Here is a 13,455-nt window from a genome sequence, read left to right as displayed (position 1 = left end):
AAACTGAGACTTAGAGAAATTATACAACTTGGTGAAGGTTATATAGTAAGGAAGTGGCCAGGCCAAGGTTTGAACCAAGTCAGTTTGGCCTCTAAACTCATGTTCTGAGTGTTATTTGGTACTGGGGTGAGATTAGAAGCAATGAGACATACTGTATGTATTTATTTTCTTTTTTTTTTTTGAGGCGGAGTCTTGCTCTGTCACCCAGGCTGGAGTGCAGTGGCACAATCTCAGCTTACTGCAAGCTCTGCCTCCCAGGTTCACGCTGTTCTCCTGCCTCAGCCTCCCGAGTAGCTGGGACTACAGGCGCCTGCCACCACGCCCAGCTAATTTTTTTGTATTTTTAGTAGAAACGGGGTTTCACCATGTTAGCCAGGATGGTCTCGATCCCCTGACCTCGTGATCCACCCGCGTCAGCCTCCCAAAGTGCTGGGATTACAGGCGTGAGCCACCGCACCCGGCCTATGTATTTATTTTCTAACACATATCAGATACTCAACAAATGTTTATTCCTTTTCCCTTTCGCATCTTTTGGAAAAATAATATTTTCCTAACCTCTACAGCAACAATAATTGTCTTTCATTTATCATATGACTTGGTAGAAACCATTTTTCTCATCATATAAAACCTGAGCTCTTCAGTTATTTTGGAAAATGAAAACATGTTCGTTGTTGTTCTATTGGGTTTCCAACAGAACTTGGTTCTTGTGGTTACTCAGTATTTCATTGTGTTTAGGCCCTATGGATGGAGAGTTACCACCAAGAGCTAGAAATCAGGCCAGTAACCCACCAGCCAGTGCTCTCCGAGGAGGAGTCAGCCATCCTGGAAGGCATCCTAGGGCCAACAACCATCCTGCTGCTTACTGGCAGAGGGAAGAGAGATTTAGGGCCATGGGCAGGAACCCACATCAAGGAAGAAGAAACCAGGAGGGGCATGCCAGTGACGAAGCTAGAGACCAAAGACATGATCAGGAGAATGACACCAGGTGGAGAAATGGCAACCAGGAGTGTAGGAACCGCAGACCACCATGGTCCAATGACAACTTCCAGCAGTGGCGGACTCCCCACCAGAAGCCTACAGAACAGCCACAGCAGGCAAAGAAACTGGGCTACAAGTTCTTAGAAAGTCTTCTGCAGAAAGACCCTTCTGAGGTGGTCATCACACTTGCCACAAGTTTAGGGCTGAAAGAACTCCTTTCTCATTCTTCCATGAAATCTAACTTCCTTGAGCTCATATGCCAGGTTCTTCGGAAGGCTTGCAGCTCCAAAATGGATCGTCAGAGTGTTCTCCACGTACTGGGCATATTGAAAAACTCCAAATTTCTCAAAGTCTGCCTGCCTGCTTATGTGGTAGGGATGATCACTGAACCCATCCCTGACATCCGAAACCAGTATCCAGAGCACATAAGCAACATCATCTCCCTCCTCCAGGACCTTGTAAGTGTCTTCCCTGCCAGCTCTGTGCAGGAAACTTCCATGCTGGTTTCCCTCCTACCAACCTCTCTTAATGCTCTGAGAGCCTCTGGTGTTGACATAGAAGAGGAGACAGAGAAGAACCTGGAAAAGGTACAGACTATCATTGAACATCTGCAGGAAAAGAGGCGAGAGGGCACTTTGAGAGTGGATACTTACACTCTAGTGCAGCCTGAGGCAGAAGACCATGTTGAGAGCTACCGAACCATGCCCGTTTACCCTACCTACAATGAAGTGCACTTGGATGAGAGGCCCTTCCTTCGCCCCAATATCATTTCTGGAAAATATGACAGCACTGCTATCTATCTGGATACCCATTTCCGGCTCCTGCGAGAAGATTTCGTCAGACCTTTACGGGAAGGCATTTTGGAACTTCTCCAAAGCTTTGAAGACCAGGGCCTGAGAAAGAGAAAGTTTGATGACATCCGAATCTACTTTGACACCAGGATTATCACCCCCATGTGTTCATCATCAGGCATAGTCTACAAGGTGCAGTTTGACACAAAACCACTGAAGTTTGTTCGCTGGCAGAATTCCAAACGATTGCTCTATGGGTCTTTGGTATGCATGTCCAAGGACAACTTTGAGACATTTCTTTTTGCCACTGTATCTAACAGGGAGCAGGAAGATCTCTGTCGAGGAATTGTCCAGCTCTGCTTCAATGAGCAGAGCCAACAGCTGCTAGCAGAAGTCCAGCCCTCTGACTCTTTCCTCATGGTGGAGACAACTGCATACTTTGAGGCTTACAGGCATGTCCTGGAAGGACTCCAGGAGGTCCAGGAAGAAGATGTCCCTTTTCAGAGGAATATCGTGGAGTGTGACTCTCATGTGAAGGAGCCAAGGTACTTGCTAATGGGGGGCAGATATGACTTTACCCCCTTAATAGAGAATCCCTCAGCCACTGGGGAATTTCTAAGAAATGTCGAGGGCTTGAGACATCCCAGAATTAATGTCTTAGATCCTAGCCAGTGGCCCTCAAAAGAAGCCCTGAAGCTGGATGACTCCCAGATGGAAGCCTTGCAGTTTGCTCTCACAAGGGAACTGGCTATTATTCAAGGACCTCCTGGAACAGGTAAGACAAAATGTTTCAGAGTACATAAGGTCTGCTTTGTAAGATAAGCAAGGGACAGAGCCTTGACTCTAGATTTCTAGAATGTCTTCTTATTTACTTATTTATTTTATTTTCCAACTTTTATTTCAGGTTTAGGGGTACCTGTGCAGGTTTGTTACATGTGTAAATTGTGTGTTGCAGAGGTTTGGTGTACAGATTATTTTGTCATCCAGGTAATGAGTATAGCACCTGATAGGTAGTTTTTTGTTGTTGTTGTTTTTGGAGACAGAGTCTCACTCTGTCACCCAGGCTGGCGTGCAGTGGCACGATTCCGGCTCACTGCAACCTCCGCCTCCTGGGTTCAAGCAGTTCTCCTGCCTCAGCCTCCTGAGTAGCTGGGATTACAGGCGTGCGCCACCACGCCCAGCTAATTTTGTATTTTTAGTAGAGACGGGGTTTCACCATGTTAGCCAGGCTGATCTTGAACTCCCGACCTCAGGTAATCCACCCACTTTGGTCTCCCAAAGTGCTGGGATTACAGGTGTGAGCCACTGCACTCAGCTCTTGATAGGTAGTTTTTAGATCCTCACCCTCGTCCCACCCTACCCTGAAGTAGGCCCTGGTGCCTGTTCCCTTCTTTGTGTCCATGTGTACTCAATGTTTAGCTCCCACTTATGAGTGAGAACATGTGGTATTTAGTTTTGTGTTCCTTAATTAATTTGCTTAGGATAATGGCCTCCAACTCCATCCACTTTGCTGCAAAGGACATGATTTTGTTCTTTTTCATAGCTGCATAGTATTCATGGTGTATATATGCCACATTTTCTTTAATCAGTCCACCATTGTTGGGCATCTAGGTTGAGTCTATATCTTTGCTATTGTGAATAGTGCTACGATGAACATGCATATGCATGTGTCTTTATGGGAGAATGATTTATATTCCTTCCCGTTATTACCCAATATTGGGACTGCTACGTCAAATGGCATTTCTGTTTTAAGTTGCTTGAGAAATCTCCAAACTGCTTTCCACAGTGGCTGCACTAATGTACATTCCCACCAGCAGTATATAAACTTTCCCTTTTCTCTGCAACCTCGCCAGCATCTGTTATTTTTTGACTTTTTATAGTAGCCATTCTGACTAGTGTGAGATGGTATCTCATTGTGGTTTTGATTTGCATTTCTCTAATAATTAATGATGTTGATGTTGAGCATTTTTTTCTTATGCTTGTTGGCCATGTGTATGTCTTCTTTTGAGATGTGTCTGTTCATGTCCTTTGCTCATTTTTTAATGGGGTTATTTAATTCCAGATATTAGACCTTAGATGGATGCAGAGTTTGCAAATATTTTCTCTCATTCTGTAGCTTGTCTGTTTATTCTGTTGATAGTTTCTTTTGCTGTGCAGAAGCTTTTTAGTTTAATTAGGTACCACTTGTCCATTTTTGGTTTTGTTGCAATAGAATGTCTAGTTAATAACATTCCTCCCGAAATGGGCATAAAAATTGTTTATAAAGTAGCTGGTTATAGGGATTTTCCAATAGGAACCCATCATCATGCATAGTAATAGATACAGGACTGCTAGAGGTCAAATGTAGTGAGATGTGTGATCTCTGCTTTATATAATTGGTTCTATTTTATATTAAAGTAAATAGTATCAAATATATAATAGCACTATGTGTGAAGCAACATTTTGCTTGCTTTACATATGTTAACTAATTGCATCCTCACAACCATGTGAAATAGAAACCATTACTAAAACCATTTTACAGTTGGCTGGGTGCGGTGGCTCACGCCTGTAATCTCAGCACTTTGGGATGCCGAGGCAGGTGGATCACAAGGTCAGGAGATCGAGACCATCCTGGCTGACACAGTGAAACCCCATCTCTACTAAAAATATAAAAAATTAGCCGGGCCAGGTGGCAGGCGCCTGTAGTCCCAGCTACTCGGGAGGCTAAGGCAGGAGAATGAGGCAGGAGATTTTTGAGGACAGTGTCTACCTTACCAGCCTGACACAATGTGAGAATTTAGCAGGCGAGGCATGGTGGCTCACGCCTGTGATCCCAGCACTTTGGGAGGCCGAAGCGGGCAGATCACAGGGTCAAGAGATCAAGACCATCCTGGCCAACATTGTGAGACCCTGTCTCTACTAAAAATACAAAAATTAGCTGGGCATGGTGGCACGCGCCTGTAGTCCCAGCTACTTGAAAGTCTGAGGCAGGAGAATCGCTTGAGCCCAGGAGGCAGAGGTTGTGGTGAGCCAAGATCACACCATTGCACTCCAACCTGGGCAACAAGAGTGAAACTCCATCTCAAAAAAAAAAAAAAAAAAAAGAATGCAGCAGTTTTTAGTCTAATTAATTAATGAATGGCTATTTACTAATGAGCCTGTAACTCATTCCAATGTTGATTTCTACAAGTTTTCCCCTCCCATCACAAAAGCAAATCTACCATGTATATAAAAAGTATTTCTAAAGAATTTGCTGCAAGATTGGAAACAACATATATGTCATCAATAGAAAACTGACTAAAACTACCTTACAGCTGTAAAAAGAAAACGGGGGACGGGACGAGATTCTCCTGTGTATTGATAGAGAACAACCTTTTTCAAGATACGTTAAGTGGCCGGTCACAGTGGCTCAATCCTGTAATCCCTGCACTTTGGGAGGCCGAGACAGGCGGATCACGAGGTCAGGAGATCGAGACCATCCTGGCTAACACGGTGAAACCCCGTCTCTACTAAAAAATATAAAAAACTAGCTTGGCGAGGTGGCGGGCGCCTGTAGTCCCAGCTACTCGGGAGGCTGAGGCAGGAGAATGGCGTGAACCCGGGAGGCGGAGCTTGTAGTAAGCTGAGATCTGGCCACTGCGCTCCAGCCTGGGCGACAGAGCGAGACTCCGTCTCAAAAAAAAAAAAAAAAAAAAAAAAGATAGTTAAGTGAAAAAAAATCAAGATGTAGAATGGTGAAAATAGTCTGTTACTATTACTATTTTAAGGAGAAAAGGGGAAGGCTAGAAAAAGAATATACATTTGTATTTGTTTGTATATACATGGATATACTACCACTGTAAAGTTACAAAAGAAACTGGTAACATTGGTTGCTTCCACCCAGAGAACTGGGTGACAGAGTACAAGAGGGACTTTTCACAATATACCATGTATGCTTCTTAGATTTTAAACTATCTTAATGTATTAAATTAAAAAAACAAGATTTTGCTCTAAGTAATTAATTACTTTATTTAGAAAATATCTAAATTATTAAATTCCTTTTTCCTTATTTTCTAGGCAAAACCTATGTGGGTCTAAAAATTGTTCAGGCCCTCCTAACCAACGAGTCTGTTTGGCAAATTAGCCTCCAGAAGTTCCCCATCTTGGTTGTGTGTTATACTAATCATGCTTTGGACCAGTTTCTGGAAGGTAATATTTATAGGCAAATTTGCTCTCTATCAAGATGTTGATGATTGAACCATCAGCAACCCAGTAGCTTTCTATTGCTCTTCGAACAAAGTTGACAGTCCTTATCATCACTTACATGGCCGTTTGTGATCTGTCCCAGCTGGACTGTGAACCACAGCTCCTACTTCTTAACCTTGTTCTCCCTAACTCCAGCAACACTGGTTATCTTCAGTTCCTTGAAAGCCTCTACGTCCTCCATTGGCCCATGCCGTCCTCATGCCTGGAATAGTTTTTCCCTCTCCATCTTGAGCTTATTCAACCTGGCTGGCCCTACTCATTCTTCTAGTCCCACTTTAAATCTCTCTTCTCAGGTGGACTTTTTCTGTAGCCCTGAAGTGAAGTCTCTTTTGCATTTTTTATTTTTTTATAATCTATTTTATGTATCTCTACCCTAGATGAGGATTGGTCCTTTTCTTGCTGTATTCACATATCCTGGCACATATTAGGCACTCAAAAACTACTAAGTAACATTAATGGATGAATGAATATGCTTTTCCTGTATTTTTCATTCTTCTATACTGCCCTTTCACCTAGATAAATCTTTATTCTTAGAGTCTGAATTTAAATATTAGATTCTTAAGAATAGATCCCTACGCCACCCAGACTAGGTGATGTCCCCTGCTACCAGTACTCACTACATTTATTGCTGTCGTATTGATTATTTAATGAGTAACTTCTTGCCAGAGACAAAGAAATGATAACAAATCAGAAACTGGGCCTGTTTTTCTACTGCTATATCTTCAGAACTTGGCACATGCCTAGAACATACGAACAATCAGTAAATCTGCAGAGTGAAAAATATGTAACATCTCCTGGATGCTTGCTTTGTGCTGGACCCTAGCTAGGAGCTTTAAAGATTTTCTTTCATTTATCCAGACTGTAGCCCTATGTGGGAGATGTTGCCATCTCTAAATCACAGACAGAGAAACTGAGACTCAAGTAACTTGCCCCAGGTTACACAGCAATAAGTGGTAGAGCTAAGAGTTAGATCCCTAGTTGTATGATTGCAGAACTTGTACTCTTTAAGCGCTATACTTTACTGCTCTGCAGGTCACATCTTCTCGGGGACCTTCTCACTCATTAATGGGGTAAATTTCCTTTAAGCACAAGTGTGTTCTCTAAGGAACCAGACTAGATCCCAAATACACACAGCTCTCACCTGAGAGAACCTAGCATAGCTCCTTTCAACTCTGCCGTGCTCCACTTTGCTCCACAGGCATCTACAAGTGTCAGAAGACCAGCATTGTGCGGGTGGGTGGAAGGAGCAACAGTGAAATCCTGAAGCAGTTCACCCTAAGGGAGCTGAGGAACAAGCGGGAATTCCGCCGCAACCTCCCCATGCACCTCCGAAGGGCCTACATGAGTGTAAGTCCCAGCTCTGAAATATCTGAGGTAACGAGGGACCTAAACAAGATAGCAGTGGCTTTCTGCGTAGGCAGCCCAGGGTAGATGTAGAGGCTCCTCAAAGCTCTGGAGGACCCAGGTTCCTTTCAGCATTGTATTCTGCTAATCCTTTGGTATGACCTTTGCCTTCGCAATCCAAGATGGAGAAAAGACAAGGACACACTGCCCATCCCACCCTCCCTTAAGGCTCTTTCCCCCATACCACCCACAGCACCTCTGTGTAGAGCCAACTGACCAGGGAAATGTCATCTTTTAGCTGGGCAGCAATGTCCCCAATCAAAATCTGGATTCTTATTACTAAGGAAAAGAGAGAGAACAGATATTGTGAAGCTTGAAGTCTCTGCCACAGTATTCTTGGCCTGTTTGTTTTTCTGTTGTGTAGGTTGAGAATCTCAAATCAGAAAATCCAAAACCAAAACTTTCTGAATGCCAACATTATTTTTTTTCTTTTTTCCTTTTTTTTTTTTTTTGAGACAGGGTCTTGCCCAGTTGCCCAGGCTGGAGTGCAGTGGCACAGTCTCAGCTCACTGCAACCTCCACCTCCTGGGTTCAAGTCATTCTGTTGCCTCAGCCTCCTGAGTAGCTGGGATTACAGGCACCTGCCATCACACCTGTCTAATTTTTGTATTGTTAGTAGAGACAGGATTTCACTATGTTGCCCAGGTTGGTCTCGAACTCCTGACGTCAGGTGATCTGCCCGCCTCAGCCTCCCAAAGTGCTGGGATTACAGGTGTGAGCCACTGCGCCCTGCCCAACATTATTTCACATTTTGGATTTTCAGATTTGGGATGCTCAACCAGTAAGTATAAATGCAAATATTCCAAAATCTGAAACAGTTCTAGTCCCAAGAATTTTGGATAAGGGATATTCAACCTGCATTCCTTGTTTTCTTTTTTTACTGATTGGTAGGAATCTTTCAGAGATTTTGGTTTTTTTTTTTTTCTTTTTTTTTTTTTGAGACGGAGTCTCACTCTGTCACCTAGGCTGGAGTGCAGTGGCACCATCTCAGCTCACTGCAACCTCTACCTCCCGGGTTCAAGCAATTCTTGTGCCTCAGCCTCCCAAGTAACTGGGATTACAGGTACTCACCACTACGCCCGGCTAATTTTTGCATTTTTAGTAGAGACGGTGTTTTGCCATGTTGGCCAGGCTGGTCTTGAACTCCAGACCGCAAGTGATCCACCTGCCTCAGCCTCCCAAAGTGCTGGGATTACAGGCATGAGCCACCACGCCCAGCCGATACTAGTTCTTTGGTTTCAAGACCACAATAATGTGCCTTGGGAAATCGGTTTGTTGACCAGTCTATTTATTCTCCCTCCTTACTGTCCTGTCTTAGCTTTGTTTTCCCTCAAGGTGAGGACTGAGTTTGGGGGATGATGATATTTCCTCATCATTTCTTTCCCTCTCTTCTTGGCAGATCATGACACAGATGAAGGAGTCAGAGCAAGAGCTTCATGAAGGAGCCAAGACCCTGGAGTGCACCATGCGCGGTGTCCTACGGGAACAGTACCTGCAGAAGTACATCTCACCTCAGCACTGGGAAAGTCTCATGAATGGACCAGTGCAGGTAGGGGTCATCCTGGGGGACACAAATATGTCTCTGGCCTCAGTACTTTGAGGTAGCCTCCAGGAGAATCATCAGTCCAAAACTTTAGCTGTTTGATAATCTGATGCTGCCACAATGTGCAAAGTTACCTTTTGTGATGAGAGGCAGCTGAATATGCTGGTCAGGAACAAAACTCTGGAACCAGCCTGCTGGGTTTTAATCTGGGCTTGGCTCTGGACAAGTTACTTAATTTCCTGTGGCTGTTTCCTCTTTTATAAAATGGGGATAATAATAAGCATTAAGTTGAACCATATGAAATTGCCAATATCTATAATATTGATTTGCAAAAAGGCAATTTCTTACAGATATTTGTTCTTACAGGATTGTTATTTAGATGAGCAAGGTAGTATTTGTAAGCTTATTAATTTAGTAACTGTACTATGTGTTTGTTAAATGAACAAAATCATAACCAGAGGCAAACTAGCACAGATAGAGAACTTGGGAGTTGATAGATATAGTCATGCAGACTGACTATGTGACTTGGGCTCATGTGATCCTCAGTGATCAAACATGGATGATAATAATGCCTGCCTTCAAAAGATATTGTAAGAAATAACTGAGACAGTCTGTGTAATGTGGCGGGCCAGGAACCCAGTGAAATGGTAGCTTTATTATCATTAGGTTGCTGATTTATAGGATTACAAATCCAAAAGCTTACAGAGGTCATTCAGGTCTTACAAATAAGTGAAGCAATCTAGATTTGAAATATTAAGAAGCAGAGAGGACTGTGGCAAACTGGAACATATGTGGTAGCAACCCAGCTCCAGCCATTTGTTGCCATAGCTCCTGATTTTGTCAAAATAGGCTGGAAAATTTTTTAAATTCTCTTTTTTTTTTTTCCCCCAAGACAGAATCTCACTCTCTCACCCCAGGCTGGAGTGCAATGGTGCAATCTTGGCTCACTACAACCTCCGCCTCCTGGTTTCAAGCGATTCTCTTGCCTCGGCCTCTTGAGTAGCTAGGATTACAGGCACCTGCCATCATGCCTGGCTAATTTTTGTAGAGACTGGGTTTCACCACGTTGGCCAGGCTGGTCTTGAACTTCTGACCTCAGGTGACCCACCCACCTCGGCCTTCCAAAGTGCTGGGATTATAGGCATGAGCCACCGTGCCCAGCCCTTTGATTTTTAAAATTCTATGCAAGTCATGTTAAATGTTCCAGTTGTCCAAGGAGATGCCAGTTTGCAGCCTATGAACTGTTTTTTTTTTGTTTTGTTTTGTTTTGTTTTGTTTTTTAGCGATATAATGTTTCTTTTTTTTTTTAACTTATATTCAGTGGTACATGTGCAGGTTTGTTACATAGGTAAACTTGTGTCATGGCAGTTTGTTGTACGTCACCTAGATACTAAGCCTAGTACTCATCAGTTATTTTTCCTGCTCCCTTCCCTCCTCCCACCCTCCACCCTTCGATAGGCCCCAGTGTGTTGATCCGCTCTATGCGACCATGTGTTCTCATCATTTAACTCCCACTTATAAGTGAGAACATGCAGTATTTGGTTTTCTGTTCTTGTGTTAGTTTGCTAAAGATAATGCCCTCAAACTGCATTCATGTCCTTGCAAAGGACATGATCTCATTCTTTTTTTATGGCTGCATAGTATTCCATGGTGTATATGTACCACGTTTTCTTTATCCAGTCCTTTATTGATGGGCATTTAGGTTGATTAGATGTCTTTGCTGTTGTGAATAGTACAGCCTATAAACTTTAAGGGAATTACTTTTGATTCTTTTTTCTTTTGAGATAGGGTCTTGAGCCCAGGCTGGAGGGCAGTGGCATAATCATAGCTCACTGCGGCCTCGGCCTCCTGGGCTCAAGCAGTCCTCCCACCTCAGCCTCCTGAGTAACTGGGATTATATGCACATGCCATCACACCCAGCTTTTTTAAGAGAGTCTTGCTTTGTCACTCAGGCCGGAGTGTAGTGGCACAATCTCCACTCACTGCAACCTCCGCCTCCCAGGTTCAAGCAGTTGTCCTGCCTCAACCTCCTGAGTAGCTGGGACTACAGGCATGCACCACTATGCCTGGCTAATTTTTGTATTTTTTTTTTTTTTTGAGACGGGGTCTCACTCTGTCCCTCAGGTTGGAGTGCAATGGCGGGATCTCGGCTCACTGCAAGCTCCGCCTCCCGGGTTCACGCCATTCTCCTGCCTCAGCCTCCTGAGTAGCTGGGACTACAGGCGCCCGCCACCGTGCCCAGCTAATGTTTCTTTTGTATTTTTAGTAGAGACGGAGTTTCACTGTGGTCTCGATCTCCTGACCTTGTGATCTGCCCTTCTCGGCCTCCCAAAGTGCTGGGATTACAGGCATGAGCCACCGCGCCCAGCCTAATTTTTGAATTTTTAATAGAAACAGGGTTTCTCCATGTTGGCCAGGCTGGTCTCCAACTCCTGACCTCAGGTGATCTGCCTTGCCTTGGCCTCCCAAAGTGTTGGGATTACAGGCGCAAGCCACCACGCCCAGTCTTTTTTTTTTTTTTTTTTTAAGACATGGGGTCTCACCATATTGCCCAGGCTGGTCTTGAATTTCTGGGCTCAGGCAGTCCTCCTGCCTTGGCCTTCCAAATTGCTGGGATTAGAGGCATGAGCTACCATGCCCCAATCTGCTTTTGATTCTTTGAGGAGACCCTGCCTTCACATTGGTTGTCATAGAATCCTCACAAATGATCTTTCTTCTTTCCTTAGGATAGTGAATGGATTTGCTTCCAGCACTGGAAGCATTCCATGATGCTGGAGTGGCTAGGTCTTGGTGTCGGTTCTTTCACCCAAAGTGTTTCTCCAGCAGGACCTGAGAATACAGGTAAGAAGTGCATGTCTTACTAGAATCAAATCTTAAGGTAGAATATAGTAAATACCAGAACAGGGAGACTTAAAAATAATTCCCAGAATAAATAAAGAGCTATAAGTCAGTCAGAGAAAGACAAATAGCTTAAAATAAGGAAAAGAGAAAATACTTTTTTTTTTTTTTTTGAGATGGAGTTTCACTCTTGTTGCTCAGACTGGAGTGCAATGGCGCGATCTCGGCTCACCGCAACCTCTGCCTCCTGAGTTCAAGTGATTCTCCTCTCCTGCCTCAGCCTCCCAAGTAGCTGGGATTACAGGCATGTGCCACCATGCCCAGTTAATGAGATAAAAGACTTCTAACAGGCACATCACAAAATAGGAAATCTTACTGTTCAATAGATATATGAAAAGTACTCATTAAAAACTAGAGGAATTAAAACCACAATGAGATACTATTACATACGCGCCAGTTTGGCAACAATTAAAGTTTGATATAACCCCATGTTGATGAGAATTTGAAGCAATGGAAACTCTGTGCACTGCTGCTGGGGATATTTAAATTTATATAACCACTTTATCATACCAGAAAATCAGAACTCAAATGTTCATCAACATTTCTTCAATGGATGGATCAATTAAGTCAACTCAGATAGTGAAATACTGTACAGCAGTGAAAAGGAATGAATCACAGCATATACAGTAACACATATGAATCTCAAAAACATGCTGAATGAAAAAGGCAAGTTAGCCAGGCATGGTGGCGCATGCCTGTAATCCCAGCACTTTGCAAGTACAAGGCAGGAGGATCGTTTGAGCCCAGAAGTTGGAGACCAGCCTGGGCAACATAATGAGACCCTGTCTTTATCAAAAAAAAAACAAAACAAAAAATAGCTGGTTGTGGTGGTGCGTGCCTGTAGTCCCAGCTACATAGGTGGCTGAGGCAAGGGGATGGCTTGAGCTCAGGAGGTTGAGGCTGCAGTAAGCCAGGACTGCAATGCTGTACTACAGCCTGAGTGACAGACATAGTCTAAAAAAAAAAAAAAAAAAAAAAGGCCGGGCACGGTGGCTCAAGCCTGTAATCCCAGCACTTTGGGAGGCCGAGACGGGCGGATCACGAGGTCAGGAGTTCGAGACCATTCTGGCTAACACGGTGAAACCCCGTCTCTACTAAAAAATACAAAAAACTAGCCGGGCGAGGTGGTGGGCGCCTGTAGTCCCGGCTACTCGGGAGGCTGAGGCAGGAGAATGGCGTAAAAACCCGGGAGGCGGAGCTTGCAGTGAGCTGAGATCCGGCCACTGCACTCCACCCTGGGCGACATAGCGAGACTCCGTCTCAAAAAAAAAAAAAAAAAAAAAAGACAAGTTATGGAAACATATATACTAGACAGTGTGTTACTTTGATACGGTATAAATGTGGTAACATTATCTTTTAGAAAGGAAATGAGTAATATAAAATTCGGGTTAGGAAGGCTCACAAAGGTCTTCAAAAAACTTGGCAGTTTTCTACTTAAATTGGGTGGAGGGTACGTGGGTATTCATTTTATATATTTTTATTATCCTTTATATTACGTATTTACATTGAATGCCCTCCATTGTATATGTATTTGGTATAAGTAAAACCTTTTATTTATTTATTTATTTTGTATTTATTTATTTTATTTTTTTATTTTTATTTATTTATTTTTTTGAG

General features: G+C 43.5%; 1 protein-coding gene across 7 annotated transcripts in view; it reads left to right on the top strand.

Moving 5' to 3' along the window:
• ZNFX1 (zinc finger NFX1-type containing 1) overlaps positions 1 to 13,455 on the top strand; it is a 33,240-nt gene that overhangs the window by 6,090 nt on the left and 13,695 nt on the right. For 4 of the 7 annotated variants that reach the window (XM_015148792.3, XM_077951976.1, XM_015148793.3 and 1 more), the window contains 5 exons: positions 736 to 2,544; positions 5,805 to 5,936; positions 7,192 to 7,340; positions 8,797 to 8,946; positions 11,667 to 11,781. In XM_015148792.3, the coding sequence (XP_015004278.2) occupies positions 736 to 2,544; positions 5,805 to 5,936; positions 7,192 to 7,340; positions 8,797 to 8,946; positions 11,667 to 11,781 (2,355 nt within the window). The remainder of the gene's footprint in view (positions 1 to 735; positions 2,545 to 5,804; positions 5,937 to 7,191; positions 7,341 to 8,796; positions 8,947 to 11,666; positions 11,782 to 13,455) is intronic. The other 3 variants (XM_077951978.1, XM_077951977.1, XM_077951979.1) reach the window with 1 other exon arrangement.

Source organism: Macaca mulatta, chromosome 10 (genome assembly GCF_049350105.2).
Source record: "Macaca mulatta isolate MMU2019108-1 chromosome 10, T2T-MMU8v2.0, whole genome shotgun sequence".
NCBI lineage: Eukaryota > Metazoa > Chordata > Mammalia > Primates > Cercopithecidae > Macaca > Macaca mulatta.
Note: the sequence above shows the minus strand (reverse complement) of the source record. Positions and strands in the feature narration are given on the sequence as shown.